This window comes from Neofelis nebulosa, chromosome 2, assembly GCF_028018385.1.
Source record: "Neofelis nebulosa isolate mNeoNeb1 chromosome 2, mNeoNeb1.pri, whole genome shotgun sequence".
NCBI lineage: Eukaryota > Metazoa > Chordata > Mammalia > Carnivora > Felidae > Neofelis > Neofelis nebulosa.
In genome coordinates, this window is record NC_080783.1 from 198,449,785 (window position 1) to 198,468,152 (window position 18,368).

The 18,368-nt window shown below is 53.3% G+C and overlaps 1 protein-coding gene across 3 annotated transcripts; it reads left to right on the plus strand.

The window, feature by feature from the left end:
• Positions 1–314: 314 nt before the first annotated feature.
• On the plus strand, positions 315–16,204 carry PEF1 (penta-EF-hand domain containing 1). Of its 3 annotated transcripts, none has more exons than XM_058718274.1 (6): positions 315–440; positions 9,351–9,651; positions 12,749–12,904; positions 13,392–13,535; positions 13,935–13,998; positions 15,202–16,204. In XM_058718274.1, the coding sequence occupies exons 1-6, from the start codon at positions 417–419 to the stop codon at positions 15,455–15,457; spliced, it is 945 nt and encodes a 314-aa protein (XP_058574257.1). In that variant the 5' UTR covers positions 315–416; the 3' UTR covers positions 15,458–16,204. The 3 variants fall into 3 exon arrangements, with proteins under 3 accessions (XP_058574257.1, XP_058574259.1, XP_058574258.1); XM_058718276.1 differs by having other exon boundaries at positions 13,871–13,998; positions 15,202–15,369; XM_058718275.1 differs by lacking the exon at positions 13,935–13,998 and having other exon boundaries at positions 317–440.
• The last annotated feature ends 2,164 nt before the right edge of the window (positions 16,205–18,368 follow it).

The window sequence follows — 18,368 nt, forward strand, 5'->3', positions numbered from 1 at the left end:
GCCTGGGCCCTCCTCCGGCGGGCGGAAACTTAAGAGTGACTGACAACTGAAACTACACCACTATCACGCGTCCCATTTGCCAGGTTAAAACATGGCCACCACTGCAACAACCGACCCAAGCTTCTCACCAAATACCCGGGTCTGAGCAGCCCTGGGGCCTAGGCTAGGTCAGGAAAGGGAGCAACAGCACCGCGAACACAGCGAACAAGATTTCCGGAAACCTCCACCCAGCCCTTAGCTCCTCGGGCCTCTCCGCGAGGCACCCGACCATCGCCCTGTAGCGTCACTCCCGACGGCCCGTGCGCCCAAGACAGCGACGGGCACCCAATTAGAAGCGTGCCCGCCCCCAGGCCCAGGCGGGGCAGGTTTAGGAGCGGGAAGCTCCGCCCACCGCCGGCGTGTGACGTCGAGTCGCCATGGCCAGCTATCCGTACGGGCAGGTGAGTGTCGGGGGCGGGCGATTCCAGGAGGGGCCTCGCCGAATCCAGGCCCCGGCCCTGCTTTGCTTTCTCCCGGCTTTCTCCGCGCCCTTCCCACGCTGAAGCTGGCTTCAGTGAGGTCTCGCGCGGGAGAGAAGGCAAAAGGGCTGGTCGGTCGCGCCCGTCTCACGTCACGCAGTGCTACAGGTCTGGGAGGTCGCGTCGCGCCCCCTCTGACGTCGCGCCGGCGAGGATTTGGGGACCTTGGACCCCACGTAATCAGGCTGGGCTCCGCTTGGGCCCCACACCTTCTCAGGAGTCCCGCGGGGGCTCCCTGCGGCCTCACCAACGCCAACAGAACATTGAGAGCACTGGTTTCGTCGGCATCGTTGGGGGCGTCGGAGAAAAACACACCCTGACATACTGCATGCGAACAATCAGGAGAATCTGTGGTTTTCGCGGGTTCCACGAGTGACCTTGCTTACTTAGTCTAACGCTTCCGTTTCACGCATAGGAAAAGTGAATCCCAGAGAAGGCAGAACTCATCTGAAGTCTCTAGGCAGGCAGCACAACCCGGAAGCCTCAGCAACATGCCCTTGCCCACCTCCAGCCCATTTTGATCCAGCCAAGAACATCACAGCAAGGGGATTCAGTCGCCGGAATCCTTTGTTGGACGACAGATTGGTAGAGTGGTTAAAGTTCAGCTTGGAGTCAGAGGAAAGCTCACACCTTGGCTCCATCACGTAGTTTTGATTAGCTAGGCAAGGGTGTATTGCCTTTGTGAGCCTGTTTCCCCCTTAGTAAAATAGGGCCCAGTAATAGGGTCTACTTCATAGAGCTGCTAGGAAGAGTAATGAAGTCATGCTTGTAAAGCATTTGGTACTTCTAAAAGTGTAACTATTTTGATTTTTTTCTACACTCCTAGAAAGCCAGTGGTGGGGCGGGGTTCCTCAAATACCTTCATTTTAAGAAACCGAAGCCCAGGGAGGGCTCTCGAGTTGCCCAAGGTCATACTAATTTAGGAGATAAAACCCATGCAGGGAAAATTGGAAAACAAATATATGGGATATTAGCACTCCGCTGAGTATAGTCACGTGCCAAAAGAGTGGTGAGGAAGTGTGGCACTCTGTGGCTTTTGTACACAGTATTTGGACCTTTATTATCTCAGTGATGAAGGTCCTGTAGGCCGAATCTCTAGCAGGGATTATTATCCCCAATTTATAGCTGAGGAAGGAGCCCAAAGAAGTTAAGTGGCTTGCTCAAGGTCATATGTAGCAAGTGAGGGCTAGAATTTAGAACTCCTTTCATTGCGTATCTAGCAGAGGTAGAAAAAAAAAAAAAAAAGGCTGGCATGGGCCGAGGTCAGGAGGAAGTATAACCTAGCAGGGTTTCTGAAGTTCCATTCCATTTGTTGGATCTTATGAAATGTTAATAGGTATTGCTAATAGAGGAAGATTCTGTGGTTTAGGTAGGTTTGGGAAATAGTCTGTTAAATACAACTGAATAAGTTTATTCAACATCTCTGAATTCTTAATTTGTTAATATGCTTTGTAAATCTGCCAGAGAGGACTGGGATATGCAGTATTTTTTTTTTTTTAATGTTTATTTATTTTTGAGACAGAGACCGAGCATGAGTGGAGGAAGGGTAGAGGGAGAGGGAGACCCAGGCTCTGAGCTGTTAGCACAGAGCCCGATGCGGGGCTCGAACTCACAAGCTGTGAGATCATGACCTGAGCTGAAGTCAGATGCTCGACACAACTGAGCCACCCAGGCGCCCCAGAATATGCAGTATTTCTTAAACTTACTTAACCATGGAGCTCCCTGCCACCCCACCCCCACCCCCCCACCTCAACTGGCCGCTTTTTGAATGTCTGGTCATTTTTTTTTTTGGTAACACTAGTATTCTGGAGAAACACAGTTTGAGAAAACATTGCCATCACGCCTTGTTTCTCGGTGGATGGTTTGTGTCACGATCACCTAGGGGCTTGTTTAAAAAGCACACCTTTGGGTTCCACCTCAGACCTATTCTGTGCCCAGGAAGGAACCAAGAATCTACATCTTAATAAGCATCTGGAGTTCATTTGTATGCATCCTAGAGGCAATGACATAGAAATTAAGAGCCTGAACTTCCAGGTTAGATACAACTGGGCTAGAATCCTAATTCTAGCACTTAACAGTTATGTGCCTTTGGACAAACCATCTGAGGGCTCTGAGCCTCAGTTTCCTCACCTTTAGAAAGGGAGGAATGATAAAAGGGAGGATTCTGCCTTCATAGGGCTGAAATCAAGACAAAATACGATGAAGCCTGCAGGGAGCTTGGCACGTTGCTGATACCAAGGGTGTGCAGGGCCTGGTGATGGCTCTTGCTCCCGCAGTTGCTGTTACCATGCTGCTTGGGCTTATGCTCAGAGTGAAATACTGAAGAGGAGCCCGAAGAGAAATGTGTCTAGAATAGAAGAAGAAATGCTTTTATCCCCCCATTATACCCTTCTCTGCCTGTCCCTCCTGGTCCAGGGTATTCCAAGAAAGTGCCTGGTTGTTTTAGAGCATCCAAAGGCTTAGTTAACACCAGCCCCGCTTCACCCAGTAAGTACATGGCCCTGGAGGATTCCATCCTATTGTTGGGAGTCAAAACTCCTCTCATTTTCCACTGCCTCCAGCCGTGGGGTCCTCAAGCACGGACTGGGTGTTGGGAGTCATAAAATCATAAAATCAAGTACGCTTTCTTTGGTCCTGGGTGGGAGGGGGGCAGCCTTGATGGGTTTTGGTGAGAGCTTGGTCTCTGAGGCTGAGAGATTTGGCTGCACATCCCTGCTCTGCCATTTCCCTGCAGAAGTTTCTTGCAAAAAGTCCAAGGCTCAGTTTTCCCTTCTTTAAAATGGGGTCATAAGAGAGCCTACCTCAAGAGATACTGTAGAGATTAAAGGAGATAATCCACGTAAAGTGCTTGGCGTCGTGTTTGGCATGTAATAAATACTCCAAGGAAAGAGTGATACAGATGGATAAATTGTAGAATCGGTGTGATAAATATTAAATGGGAGTATAAGGCACTAGGACAGCACAGGAGGGACATCTAAGTAAGTCTGGGGGTGAGGAAATCTTAGAGGGGGTGACATTTAAGCCAAAAGCTGAATCACCAATCGGCATTAGCTGAGTGAAGAAAACGAAGGGACTAGCGTGCACAAAGGTCGGGAAAAGAGAGCCCGATATCTTGGAGGAATTTCAGGAGATCAATATGTAGTGAAGAGGGGGGAACGGCTAAGAAATGAGACCAGAAAGGTAAGCAAGGACCAGATCCTAAAGGACTTTGTATGCCTTTCGAGGGAGTGCGGACTTCATCCTGACTAATGAGGGGAGCTGTTGAAGAGTCTTCTCTCCTTTGTGCTTTGGAGCTGGCACCATGGGGCACTGTGAAAATGGACTGAAGCAGGAGAGACGAGGCAGGGAGACCAGTTTCAAAGTTGTTGAAGTAAACTTGATTACAGAGAACAGCGACCTGGTGGGAATGGATTTGAGAAGCCTTTGGGAGGTAGGATTGAGAAAACTCAGTGCCTAATTGGGGTGATGGAGGGGAGGAAAGAGGAGGTGCCCAGGAGGTTTCAGGTTTCAGGTTTGGGTGACTGGGTGGGAGGTACTGTTCGCTGAGACGGGGACACAGAGGGAGGGATACGTTTGGAGAGAAGATCCAGGAGGTTGTTGGATATGTGGGTCTGCAGCTCAGGAGAGATGGAACTGGACAGACGATTTTGGAGTGTCAGCACCGAGGCGGTAATTGAAGCCTTGGGACAGTTCTTGGCCCACTGTCTATTGGCTGCAGGTTTCTGGCCTTTTAAATATTTTAGAAGGCTCTGCTGGTGAATGCCCAGACCACTCCTGTCTTCTTGATTGTTTAACCCCTTAGAATGGGCTGTCGCCTCCTCCAGCAGACACTTGAGGGACAGCCCCAGAGCACAGGCCTCCGTTTGCAAGGCAGCCTGCCTACTCCCTTCCCCCTCAGGACTCGGCATGCACCCGCCTTTGATATCTCTGAACTCCACGAGGGTCTTGGGGGTAGAAGAATGAATGAATGCTCAGAGCTGAAGGAAAACACAGAGCTTCTTGAGTAGGTCCTGTAGGGGGAGCTGAGCTCCCCACTGCTTGCATGAGTGCAAACAGAGGTTCAAGATGGTGCAGCAGAGATTCCGTCACCTACTGAGAGGTTGGGCTGGAGGGCCTTTGGGGTCTCTTACAGTCCTGTGCTGCTCCAATCAGGTCTGGGCACTGGGCTGGAAAAAGAGTAAGATTCTTCTGAGTCCTGATTTCCGGGCTTGAAGCGTCTGAAAGATCACCCAGTCCACCTTCCCGCTTCAGCCCTGTCCACTGTAGAAATCCCTCATATTTGACAGTTACATTGAGGACAGTCCCTGTTCAGTCACAATTGAGTGAACACAGCAGAGGGTGGTAGAGTAGAGGCCCCGTTTTGAGTCCCAGCTCATCTGTTCTAGTTGTTTGTCCCAGGCACATTAGTAAACTCTGTACCTTAATTTTCTCATCTGTAAAATGGGGGCAATAGCCCTTCCTCACAGGACTGAGGATCAGTGAGGGTCAGTTGAACTGGAAGCACCTAGCAGAACCTCAGTACAATGTGAATTGCCCCTTCCCTGCCCCAGTATATCAAATGTTTATTTGCATTTAGTAAAGACCTAGGGATAGTTTTCTGTGATGCTTTGGGAACCGTGGTTGCAGGACTTCTCCTGTCTTTTTCTTTCTTTCACAGTCTTGTGTTGATCAGCGTGAAATGCTCTCGGAAAAAGCCTCAAAAGGGTTGGCAGCATGGAGTAGCATAAAAGAACAGGGAGTCAGGGACTCCGGTTTTCATGTCTGGTTCAGACCTTCACTAACAACTCCGTGACCCTGGAAACCATCTTCCCCAAACTTCCTCCGCAGCCTGGAGGCTCCAGTTCCTTCGTGGGTACACGCTGGAAACCTGAGTCATTCTAAACACTTCCCTTTCCTTCCCCCTCCATCTACTCCCTAATCGAATTAGTCGTCAAGTCATGTCTAGCCTATCTCCGAAATAGCTTCAGACTCCATCCTGCTCGCTCCATGTCTAAGTCCGCTGTCTGGTTCAAGCCCTGCCTGCCTAGCACCTGGGCTGCTGCCTCCCCCGCTAGCTCATCCTCCACCCCGCTGCTGGTTAATTCTCTAAACAACGCTCTGATCACGTTCCTCCTCCATTGGAAACCCTTCTATGGCGCTCTGTTTCCTCAGGCATAGAGCCCAAACTCTTTAGAGTGGTATTCATCTGTTCAAATATTTATGGAGGCTTGCAGGTGCCAGGCACTGTGCTGGACCCTGGGTACCATGATGAATGAGGCCCAGTGTCTGGCCTTGGGGAGCCCACTGTTGCATGGAGGAGGCAGAGACAGACAGAAAATACCTTAAGACACCAGTAACTCACCAGCTAACAGAAATGCAGCAGTAGGGGAGCTTGGTCAAGGAGCCTGTAAAGAAAGAGCCAGCCTTTCTGAGTTCACTTTGCATTCTTGTCCCCGCCCCTGCTTTTCAGGCCATTCCCCCACCTCTCTGTGCTCACTCGTAGATGTGTGCCTTCATCAATCTTCTCCCTCCTGTCTGGAATGTCCTTTCCTGCTTTCCTTTTAGGGAATGCGCGTGCATCCTTCAAGGCCGCCTCCAGGAAGCCTTCCTTGATCTACTTCATGCATTTCTTCATTTGATTGCTCATCCGTCATTCAATGAACAGAACAAATTACTCTGTTTATGTCTCCTTGATAGCAGTTAAGTAGACTTTTCTGATGGCACAGATCAAACTGTATCATAACCACTATGGGCCACAGTGGGATAGGCCCTATTTAGTTTTGCCCCGCCCCATACCTAGTACAGTGTGGTCACTCTATAAATACTTGCTGAATGAAGTCATTTCACAGGTGTGAAAAATCTTCCTTTTTCTGTTGGAGGACTGTTGGCAGGATTCTTCCAGGAGCACTCGTGTGTGTGTGTGTGTGTGTGTGTGTGTGTGTGTGTGTCTCTCTCTCTCTCTCTCTCTCTCTCTCTCTCTCAAAGTGCTCTGTAAACTGCGCAGGTAAAGGCTCTAACACAGGGCAGACCAGAAAGGGTTTAGCTGCTGCCAGACTGCACCAGACCCAGCAGGCCCCTGAAATGTGACAGCAGGAGGGTCAGAAGACCTGCCTGGCGACACCTGCTTTGGCGGTCTGGGGGCATTTCCCAGGGGGAAGGCCTGTGCCTCAGGTGCCCTAGGCCAGGTCCAGTTTATGGCTTTGCTCACAGGGCTTGTTGCGGAGCAGCTACTTCCTGCCTTGGTCTGGCCTGTTCTTTGGGTGCGCCCAGTCTCTGCAGGGCCCCCACCCCTTTTCTCATCCTACGCTGGAATCTTGTGCCCTATTGTTTAAGGAAAGAGCACTGTAGCAGGAGGCATTGGGAGTCACTGGGCACGGGTGTGGTGGGGAGTGGTCTGCCTCCACCTCTGCCTCCAGCTCCGTGTGATTTGTGTGATTTGAGCGGTTCCCTTCCCCTCTCCTTAGTTACCCCATCTGTAAACTGAAGGGGTTAGGTTAGATGACCACCTCCTGGCACCCCTCCCATCACACTGCTCCAACTCCCTTCTTTTTGTCACGGCTCAAATGCGGCTTTCTGCTGGAAACTCCCCTGATCTCACCCTCTTTCCTTTCTGGTCCCATGACGCATGGCTTATGCATCCATTCGCAGCACCCGTTTCCTTCTGCTGTTTTGTTAGATGTTGGAGAATGTTTCCATGCCTCTTCAGTTAACTGTTCAGTTAACTGCTCCTTCAGACTGTTCTGCTTCTTTATACACGCCCCCCAAGAATTTATCTGGTCCAGGGCTTTGCCGACGATAATTAATATAATAATAACAACAGCCAAGATTTATAGATCATTTGCTTTTGCCAGGCACTATTGTGAGAACTTTTTTTCTTACATTGGTGGTTTTCTTTTTTTTCTTTTTTTCTTTTTTTTAATGTTTAGTTTTGAGAGAGAGAGAGAGAGAGAGAGAGACAGAGTGAGAGCAGGGGAGGGACAGAGAGAGAGGGAGACGCAGAATCCAAAGGCTCTGAGCTGTCAGCATAGAGCCTGGTGCGGGGCTCGAACCCTTGAACCGTGAGACCTAAGCCAAAGTTGGACGCTCAACCGACTGAGCCACCCATGCGCCCCACTTTAGTGGTTTTCAGACTGTCTTTCGAGTCACTATAAGGTTTCTACAGAGCTCCCTCAGGATCTGACAAGAGAGGGGGCCAGCATGGTCGGGGCTCTGAAACCCCCACCTCGCTTCTACCAAAGCAACTTTCTTTTATCTGTTAAAATTACATTTTATCAGAAGAGTCTTTAGCTAAGAGTTAAACTGACAAAATTCTGCTGCATGTATTTCTTGTAATCAGCAGAACCTTCCAGTGAGGGAGAGATTATTATATTTTACTTGTGAGGAAACAGGCACGGGGAGATTAAGCCAGTGGCCCACGGTGAGAACTCAGCTGGTGAGTGCAGAGTTTGGAATTGAGATTGGTCTGTGATTTCACCGTGAAGGAGCCTTGCTGCTAGCTCTGGCAGTTTCCAGGGTGGAAAAGCCCCCACGATGCCGAGTGGGGAAGGTGGAAGGACCTCTTCCTGCCCTCCCTCAAGAAGCCTCCCTTCCTTGAGCATTCCGACCTCCTTTAGATGAAGTGTGAATTTGGCCTTAGCCTTGAGGAAAGGTGCCCCAGAAGCTACCAAACACAATAAAAAGAGGAAGTCCAGGCTCTCAGCAGCTAGTCCACTGGTGTGCGTTACAGGTTTATCTAGAACACGTCCAGATGGTACCCTCCTCAGAGCTGGGCCCAGCTGCTCCCTATGCCTTTGAGCCCAGCCTGTCTGCAGATGTGCTGGGGCTGCCCTCTGTCATTTAGGGAGTTGTAGCTGAACACTCGGAGTTTGCGGGTCCCTGGCTAGTGGTGTGGGGACGTGGACAAGAGAGGGAGCACTCCCTTGTATGTGTGCTACCATACACGTGGCCTGGGCTCAACAGCCAGGAGACCCAGGTCCTGGTCCCAGCCCCTCCACGTGGTCTATGCGTGATTTTTCTGGACCTGGCTTTCCTCCTGCCTAGCACGGTGCTGTTATTAATAGTTAATGTGTTTTGAGTGTCAGGGCCTGTGTCGGGCACTTCACATGATCGGTGTCATTTCGTTCACATACCGACCTGGGATAGGCGCTATTTTTATTTCCACTTAGAGCAGAGGATATTGAGGCTTAGAGAGGGTAAGTCATGAGTCCAGTTCATAAATGGCAGAGCCTGAAGTCAGACTGGTCTTTTTTGCCTCTTACCGGTCGTACTATGGTGCCTGAGGAGTAGGGTCTCCCCTGCCTGTCTCCCAGAGTCACGAGTGAGATGCTTTTGTGTCTCAGGCTCTTCTAGAATAAGGAAGCCATGCTGCCGATACAGCGTCTGTGATCGAAGAGGGTCGGGGTGTGTGGTGCAAATCACATTTGCGCCGTGAATTCACCACATAGGGCTGGAGGTAGCACAGGATGAGGATTTGGGATTTTGATTCATTCACCTCCTCATTTGTTCAGTAAATATTTACCGAGCATCCACCCATTTGGCACTGGGGGCTGGGGATACGAGTGGCAAACCAGACACGATCCCAGCCCCCACGGAGCCCCTCGGCGTGATAGGAAGGGGAGCCAGGAGGGCAGGCCCTGACTTCACAGGTCGTGGACAGTACGATCTTGGCTAAGTTTTATCTTCTCTGGAAGCCTCAGGTTGCCCGTCTGAGCAGCGAGATCATAATTCCAGCCCTGCCTATGGGGTCAGCTGCAAGAGGGCGATGGCATTGGCAGTGCTTTGTAACTGTAAAGTGCCAGACTGTGGCTGGTTTCCGGCCTTATCATTCTGACGGATATTTTGCTCTTGTTACAGGGCTGCCCAGGAGCTGGAGGACAAGCGCCCGGAGCCCCTCCGGGTAGCTACTACCCCGGACCCCCCCACGGTGGAGGGCAGTATGGCGGTGGGGTACCCCCTGGTGGCAGTTACGGCGGGGGTCCTGCCCCCGGGGGGCCTTATGGACCGCCGGCTGGTGGAGGGCCCTATGGACACCCCAATCCTGGGACTCCAGGAGGACTATATGGTAGTGCGGCCCCGGGGGGTCCCTATGGCCAGCCACCTCCGAATTCCTACGGTGCCCAGCATCCCGGGCCTTACGGACAGGGACCTCCTCCAGGTGAGTAGGGATCTTGGACTCCAGGTGCCTCTGACCTTGTTCTGAGTTATCTGGGACCCGTCCTTGCCCTTCCTGTGGGTGTGCGGGCAGTCTCGTCTCTGGCTCCCTAGCATCTTGCTTCTGGCTCCAGCTTGCAACAGCAGAACAAGGAACGTGTTAGTTAACTTGCTGTGGTAACAACAACTCCAAAATCACTTCGGCTTACAACAGCAGACGTGTATTTCTATCGCTCGCTCGCACTCACTTACTCTTGCTTACGTGTCAGCGGCTGAGGATTTGGCTGCCGAGGTTCTGAGCCACATGTCTGTGCTTTCCACGTCCAGGCTGAAGGAGCAGCCCCCGAGATATGTTGCGGATGTGGCAGGAAAGATGGGGAGGGCTGGCAGGAAAGCACAGTGCCCCTTAAAGTTCCTGCGCTGAAGTTCTTCACATCATCTTCCACCCGCGTTCTGTTGGCCCCACCACAGCCCCTGGTCAAGCCTGACCTACCATCAGTAGGATGGGAATGGATAGTCCTCCCGCGGAGGGGCTCCACAAGCCACCAGGCAGTGGAGAGGGCGTACGGCACTCTTACAGGGGAGGGGCGGGGGAGTCGGCAAACAACTGGAGGCAGTGCACCGTGGGGAGGACCCATTTCTGGGGGAGGGAGATTGGCCCTTATGTGTTGAAAGGCAAGGTAGTGAAGTTGTTGAAAACCCGGGCTTTTGATACCAGACCACGTACTGACCTGACCAGATCACCTCACCTCATTGTGAAGTTTGTGCCTCATTGTCCACACGCGTAAAATGGGTGAATGCCACGACCTGACGAGATTATTAATGAGGATTCGATGAGAAGGTGCAGGTGAACGCTGGGCACGGCGGGAAGGCCTTAGTACCCACTGTGCTGTGACAGGACTCGTTCGGGGACATCTCAGCAAGGAGGTATTCCGCATGTAATGGGGTAGCACGTGTGACGAGGGCCTTACCACTGGGAGGTACTGAGACAGGCAGGAGAATGCCGCAGGGAGAATAAAGATCAAAGATAGTGAAGGTGAGGTACTGGACAAGGTGGGTGGCGGGGGGAGGGGGGCTTGGAGATCCAGTGGAAGCAGAGAATCCTGGTGGGCGACCTCAGGCTCAGTGCAAATTTCCAAGTGGCCGCAGACAGGGGGTCAGGGAGGGGGAGTGCCTGGGTCCCTGTGTCCTCACGGACTCAGCCTCTTCACAGAACGCTTACCCCCGGGAGACCAAGCCAGCAGCACGGCATCTAGAACCGCCCTGGCACACCTGCACGGCCTCCAGGGAGCGGCCCCGCTGGGCGGCTGCAGCATCTTCGCGCTCGTTCCGAGGCAGGCGGCCCCGAGGGAGATGCTCACACCTTGGGGGTTCTAAACACCGAGGCAGTGGCATTTATCTTGTCAGAGCTCAGAGCTTCTGGCTGTTTGCTTTCAGCCCAGCAGCTTCATGGCGGAGTCCCTCGTCCTTTTGAAATCTCGTCTGTGAGCCCACATGAGGTCACTGCAGGGGAAGGAGCCCCTCTCTGGGAGGCTTATCCCCATAGGGCCTGAGGCCAGAGATCATCTCTAGGGCTGCAGAGAGAGGAGAAATGTGCCTCAGACCTTTCGCTACTCGCCATCTGCGGCTTCCCCTCATGTGGCCACCTTTGTCTCCTTTCCAGTGCAGCTAGTGACTCCCTGGAACAGCGCTTCCTAAAGCCTGATCCAGGGGCGCCTGGGTGGCTCCGACTCTTGGTTTTGGCTCAGGTCATGACCTCACGGTTCATGCATCCAAGCTTCTGTGCTAATGGTGCGGAGCCTGCTTGGGATTCTGTCTCCCTCTCTCCCTGTCCCTCTCCCACTCGTGCACACTCTGTCTCTCAAAAAAATAAAGTTTTTAAAAACTAATAAAAAAAAAAAACAAGAGAGAAGGAGTACAAAGGAGACGGGAAGGAAGCCGGTCCAGAGATGGAAGAACAGCTTTATGGAAGGAACGGCATCTTATTTGGGTGTTGCAGGGAGACAGGAAATGGATGCAGAGAGATGAGGGAGAAAGGGTTACACGGCGGGGAGCAGCAAAGCCTCTGCTGTGGGAATGAGCAGGGGTGGCTAAGAGTGAGTATATAATGCTCCATCTGGGCTAGAACAGAGCTGCGAGGGGGACAGAGTGCGAGAGGTAGGCAAGAATGGACCACGTTGCGGGAGGGCCTGGCATGCTGTGTTAAGGATGCTGGACTTTATTTTGCAGGCGGTGGGGAGCCTTGAAAGAGGTTTGAGTTGAGGCGAGGGGTAATGGGTTAGAACTGAGTTAATTTTGGAGATTACTCTAAAGGGACAGGGTGGCGGAGAGTAGCTGTAAGGATGGGTTGGTTAGGCATTTTGTTTGTTACAACAATCCACGTGAGAGGTGTCTGAACCAGTGCAGGTGCGTCGCAATGGGGAGGAGGCACCTGTGTGTGGATCTCACAGAACCGGGCAGCTCTCTCTGGGTGTGTGGGGTGAGGAGGTGTCAGAGATGTCTCCAGGGAGGTTTGGGGATGGGTCCTCGCGTTGGAGGTGATGGGGAACAAGAAGAGGTAGAGTTCTGTGGCCACACACACTCTGGTGACTCCTGATAGAATATGTCAGCTGTCACCGTGCCAGGAAGATCAGACCTGGATCAGACCTGATTCCCACACCAGAGGGCCCCTTGCTGCTGTGACTCTCAAAATATTCATCCCTGGGCTGTGCCTGGTAGCTGCTCAGCAAATGTTTTTGGGTTGCCGGTCTTTGGGGAAGAGATAATTCTTCTTTGCAGAGAATTCTCAGTCAGCCGGAAAGTCCCTGTTCCTTAGAAACTTAAGATCAAAGAGAGAAATGACTGGAACACTGTAGGAAAAGCCCAGCAGGTTCACAGAGTAGAAGCCGGCTGCAAATACTCATTGAGTCTGCACCGAAGGTCCTCTTCCATGAGAACAAGGCTGTTGGCTTAAGGGGAGACGGGGTCGGTGGACCTGTGAGGCTTTGTGCGTAAGGAAAACCCATCACCAGCGAGGCACCGAGGCCGGCCCTCCCCAGTATTTCTTCACACTGGCCTTGAGACCTGTGACTAATTCCTCTGGCTTGCACCCCTTCCCGCAGGTGGTGTTCCTCCCAACGTGGATCCTGAGGCTTACTCCTGGTTCCAGTCCGTAGACTCTGATCACAGTGGCTACATCTCCATCAAGGAGCTGAAGCAGGCTCTGGTCAACTCCAACTGGTCCTCATTCAACGACGAGACGTGCCTCATGATGATAAGTGAGTCCTAGCCCTTCCCCATGGGCTCGAGCTGGGGCAGTGCCACCTGAGACCTGATGGTGGCTGGGCAGCCATTCTGAGGAGAAATCTTCCTGCCAGGGAGGATTTCAGGCAGGAAGTTGGGTTCAAGGTGAGATCCTCTAGACTGAGAGCTCCTTCCCTGAGATCTTTTCTCAAGTTCCGGACCCTGCTGAGTCACATGCCATTTTCCGTTCTGCAGAGTGGGACCCCCTGCCCTGGTAGCAGATGGCACAGAGGGGGTCAGCTGCCAAGCGTACAGAGAATACGCAGTTCTGGAAGGGCTAGAGCTGAGGGTGGCCAAGGGTAGGGGCTGGTCAACACTTGATGAGAGTATGTCTCAGGTGCAAGCATCTGGGCCTCGGGCCCGTGGCTCTGTGGAGTCTCCTACTCCGGCCTGGGTTGTACCCGCGGACCCTCAGCCCTCAGTCTTGAAGCTTTTCTTCCCTCCACCCCGTCTCCACCCAAGACATGTTTGACAAGACGAAGTCAGGCCGCATCGACATCTATGGTTTCTCGGCTCTGTGGAAGTTCATCCAGCAGTGGAAGAACCTCTTCCAGCAGTATGACCGGGACCGCTCGGGCTCCATCAGCTACACCGAGCTGCAGCAAGGTGAGGGCCACGGTGGGGACTCTGCACAGGCAGAGCTAGACTTTTCCATTTACTCCCTATGCAGGGAAGGGGGTTTTCTCTAGCCTCTGACTCCCACACGTCCATCTACACTCTAAAACTCAGCACGGGTCCCTTCCCCATCCCTTCTGTGATCAGGCTGGGACACTGAGCCAAGATCCAGGGCAAGAGGGCACCTGGTTCCGGGATCGGGGCTGGACTCCTGGCACCACTAGATGAGAGAGACCAGCCAGCAGGAAGCCTCGGGGATGGGAGCTCGGTGGGCCAGGTCACTTTGAGACCAGTGTGTGTGGCCTGTGTGGCTCTTTCCTCTCTAGTTTCTAGCATGCAGAATGGAAAGAGCCCTGTACAAGGACTCAGAAAGGTGGTTTTTGTTACCAGCTCTGCTAGAAGGCAGTTTCCTTCCCAACCCTGGGATCCAGACCACGCTAAAAGTTGCATTCGGGTAAGATGGCCTGAGGCCGTAGCTCCAGGTCTGGTTCCATTTCTGACTCTACAAGATGGGTGGTTAGTGGGGTGATAAGAATCTGACAGGGAGCTTTGCCACCTGGGAGGGGGAAAGGGCTTCCTGAGAACCTGGTCCCTTCCTTGCTTGACTGTGGATTTCAGTCAGACTGAGGAGCTCTGAGTGGGGGTGAGCTCACCATGTCTGTGCCCTGGTTGAAGGAACCAGAGATGACCTATACTGATCATGCCGGGTCCTGTCACGGATATTGGCGAGGGTGACGTTTCCACCAAAATCGGTACTTCCGGAGCGCTTGCTGTGTGCCAGGCACTGTATGAAGCGCTTCTGATATGTTACATCACTTGTTCTGCCCGTGCAATAGCTACTGTTTATTGTTCCCCACTCTTAGGTGAGGGATCTCTTATCATTGCCCCTTTACAGGTGAGAAAACTGAGGCTTAGTTTAGGCAACTTCCCCAAGGGCCACGTAGCAAAAGGGGAGCTTTTAGCCTGGGCTGGTAGATGTGCAGAGAGGAACAAAGGAAGCCTCCCAGGTGGAGGGACAGAGAGCGGCACGCAGGCCGTGACCTTGGAACTGCCCAGCAGCCTCGCCTGGGGAGAGGAAGACGATTTGATTATTTTTAACAAATAACAAAGCGTTGTTATGTGTCAGGCACCGCGCCAAGTGCTTTATAGGATCACCTCCTTTAATCCTTACTAGAACTACAAGGTGAGTATTATTCCCATTTTAGGGATGATAAGACAGGGGCTTAGCAAGGGTAAGCAACTTGCTGAAGGGCTGTCTCGACTACGGAGCAGGCCTTTGTCAGGTCTACTCTGTCGTACCGCCTCTGATGTCCGCCCCGGGAAGGTTGGTCCCGGGGGCGCGGGCTTCCTTCTGTAATGCACATGAGTCACAGAAGAGCTAGCCCCGTGTCCTTCTGGGACCCCGTGGGCCCGACTGAACAGACAGTAGTGGAGATTTGGAGAAAGGGATGGGAGCTTTCCAGCTAAGGGCACCATCCAGCGAGAGCCCCTTTTGTGCTCCCACCATCTTGGACAGACCCTAGGGTCCGCTGTCCTCTCCGTTTTGGCGCTCATCTCCTCCAAGTCCCCTGCACTGCCGTGCTCCACGGAGCTGGTGGATGGTGGTGCTCGTGGTGAGGTTTTGTGTCTGCTCTCTGTGCCCCTCCCTCCCCTGCAGCTCTGTCCCAAATGGGCTACAACCTGAGCCCCCAGTTCACCCAGCTCCTGGTCTCCCGCTATTGCCCGCGCTCTGCCAACCCCACCATGCAGCTAGACCGCTTCATCCAGGTGTGCACCCAGCTGCAGGTGCTGACCGAGGCTTTCCGGGAGAAGGACACAGCTGTACAGGGCACCATTCGGCTCAGCTTCGAGGACTTCGTCACCATGACAGCTTCTCGGATGCTATGACCCAGCCCGTCTGTAGAGTGGAGTGAACCAGGGGCCTTTCCTGGCCCCTTAGAGCGGGAGAAGCATGCGGGCCTCTCCGCTTTTCCTGTCCCTCCTAGAAAAAGATTCTCCCTTGCCTGATGCAGCGCTGTTCCCGAAGAGGGCTGGGAGTCTTGTGTCAGTCACCAAATAGTGGGGACCTAGGCTGAGGCCACACAGGAGGTGGCCAAAGAGAGGACTGGACGTTGAATGCCCTTGGAGCCCTGAGTATTTCAATGGCCCGGCCTCGTGCCAGGAGCAGAAGATGCCGGTTAGTGTCCAGTCCGCTGGGCTCTAGCCTCTAGCTGTCACTTCTCTGCCCTGACACCAGGGGTAAGTGATCATCAGCCTCATGCCATTGGCACCTGAGTCCCTTCACCCATACCGTCTTGTCAGATGAACCCAGTTTCTCCGAAGTGGAAGCTGACCAAGCACGAGGGAGGTTTATCCGCGGGACCAAGTGGCTTGGATTCCACCACCCCCGTGCCCCCAAATCCACGTGTGTTGTCTTGTAGCTGCCTGGCTGCTGGCCCTGCTCGGGGGCTTGGACCGCCTGCTCTCTGGGCACCCTTGGCCAGGCTACCCCTCTGCAGCTCGGACCCCTCACTTGCCTGCCATTCTCTGCTCGGCTTCAATCCCCAGGGGACAGTTGTCACCTCCCACTGCCAATGCTGTTTTTTTAAGTTGTGTGTTTTTTCTTTCGGGGCCAAAAGTTCAGTGAAACTGTAAGCTCAATAAAAGGACAGAACTCTGGAGTTCCACGTTTTCCGTCACACTTCCTGGCTCCAGTTCACACCCCCGTGTGCGTGCCCATTCAGCCACTCGTCTCTGCCTCGTTCACCGCATATGTAAGTACATAGTGTAGGCCACACCATGCAGAAAGAAGTGTCTCGGGGGGACATGGCCCACGTGGGGCTGGTGCCATTTGCCAGGGTGAAGTTGAAATGTAGGGACTGGCCGGGTTCACTTCAAGAAGCCAGCTGTGTTTGATAACAGTTTTAGGGCTGGCGTGGTAGGCTACGGGCAGCCGCCCTAAACTTTTCACAGCATGGCTTTTTCATTATCTCAAGCCTTAGTTTTATCTTGCAGACAAACTGCATTTATTAAGTCATAACTTTCCCCCCGTTTTTATTAAGCACAGACATCTGTGCTTGCCAGCTAGATCCTTAGATCAGCATGATAACCAGTCTACACCAAATGTCTGTAGTGATCTGACAGAATTTCAATCAAAAGCTAAGACACCAGACATTCTGGTTTGTTGGGGGACTTTATCACGGGCACCAGTGTGATAATCCTTTTGCTTTGGGTGATGAAGATAAGAAAGCTCTTGTCCCTGCACTGGGTGCTTGGGGGAAGCAGCTCAGTGAGCCCAGTAGGTTTGCCGGGCTCAGCCAGTTCAGCCCTGTTGTCCCCTGGGCTGCCATGTGCTAGAATCCTGGCACCAGACCAGCTTCCACCCGGGGCTAGATCTCCCCGTTGCCCCACCCTGAGTCCCGCCTCTGCTTGCCATCCTCCGGGGACAGCTCAGTGCCCTTCCAGGAAACAAGCTTCCTCTTCGACAAGCAGCACTTCTTCCTGATGGGATTCCAAATCCTGCCACCTTGAAAACACCACCCATGACTATGGTTTTCTGTCTTGGGCCACCCAGAACCTGTATCACCCCTTTCTGCATGCCAAGCTTCTAGATACCTGGAATGTGCCACCATGTGTCCCCCGGGCCTTCCTTCCCTGGGCTGGGTGGTCCCGGGTGCTTCAGCAGCTCTCACCTGGGTATCCTGGTCCTCTGAATTTTCTCCAGCTCATCCGAATCCCCCCAAAGGGAGGCCTCGGGCCCACCAGAGTTCAGCCAGCAGGGTAGAGTAGAAATGAGGCCATTAGGGGAAGCTTCTGTTGTTTCTTTGCTCCCACTGAGCCAAGTGTCTGCCGAAACCTGCCTCTAGAATGGTGCCAATGATAGTGTCAGCCTTGTGCTAGGCCAGGGCCGAGGAGCCCCAGGCCTGGGTTCGTCCCCTTGGGTTGGTCCCTGTGGGTAAGTGGTTCCGAGCTCGGGTCCAGCCCTCACACCTCACTCTGCCCACTGGACCTCCGAGCCCGGCTACACGAAACTCCATACACAGCTTTGGATCCTAAGGCCAGCGGGAGTGCGAAAGGAGAGGGCAGCCCGTCCCACCTGGCAATGACCGCACATCTGTGAAAATGGCCACGAGCGCCAAGTTGGTGAGTCATCCAAGGGGTGGATGACATACTTAGGCCGTACCTTCCACCTGCTCTTGGAAAGCGTGATGTCTAAGAGGAGGGGTGCGAAAGCATTCCCGGGCTGGGCCCCTGGCAGGACCGTGCCTTCGCCCCATTTCTTGACGGGTGAGGTCAGAGGGAGCCCGAAGCTCCATTAATCAAGTTAAGCAGAGCCGGTGGTGCGCACGGCCGAGCCGGCCCCTGCCAGATGCCTCCCACCCTCAGCAGAGCGGTGCTTCAGACTGCACTCCACTTCCTGCTCTGGCAACGGGGATCGGGGCCTCTGGCAGCCCTCTAATCATCCTGGTGGCAGACGGAGCATGTCTGCGGCTTTCTCTTTTTATCCTGTGAGTTCAGAGAAAGTAAATGCGAGCCCGATTTCCAAGAAGGGGAAGGTAACAGTAAATCAGTCTGTGAACCCTGCTGTCTGCCCACCGCTCCCCGCCCCGCACACTGCTGCCGCCATCTCCCTTACCTCCCAGAGGCCGCCAGGCCCAGAAGCAGACAGATGTGTCAAGGATCCAGGTCCTGGGCATTGGAGGGTTGGCACCGCCTGAGGGGGTGGCACCGCGTGCGCTCTGAATCCTGGCTAGGAGCCCCTCTGGGATCCAGTGTGTTGGGGGTTGGGGGTGGGAGCGGTCAGCAGATACTAGCATTCCAGTGCTGCCTGTCTGCTCCCCTCCC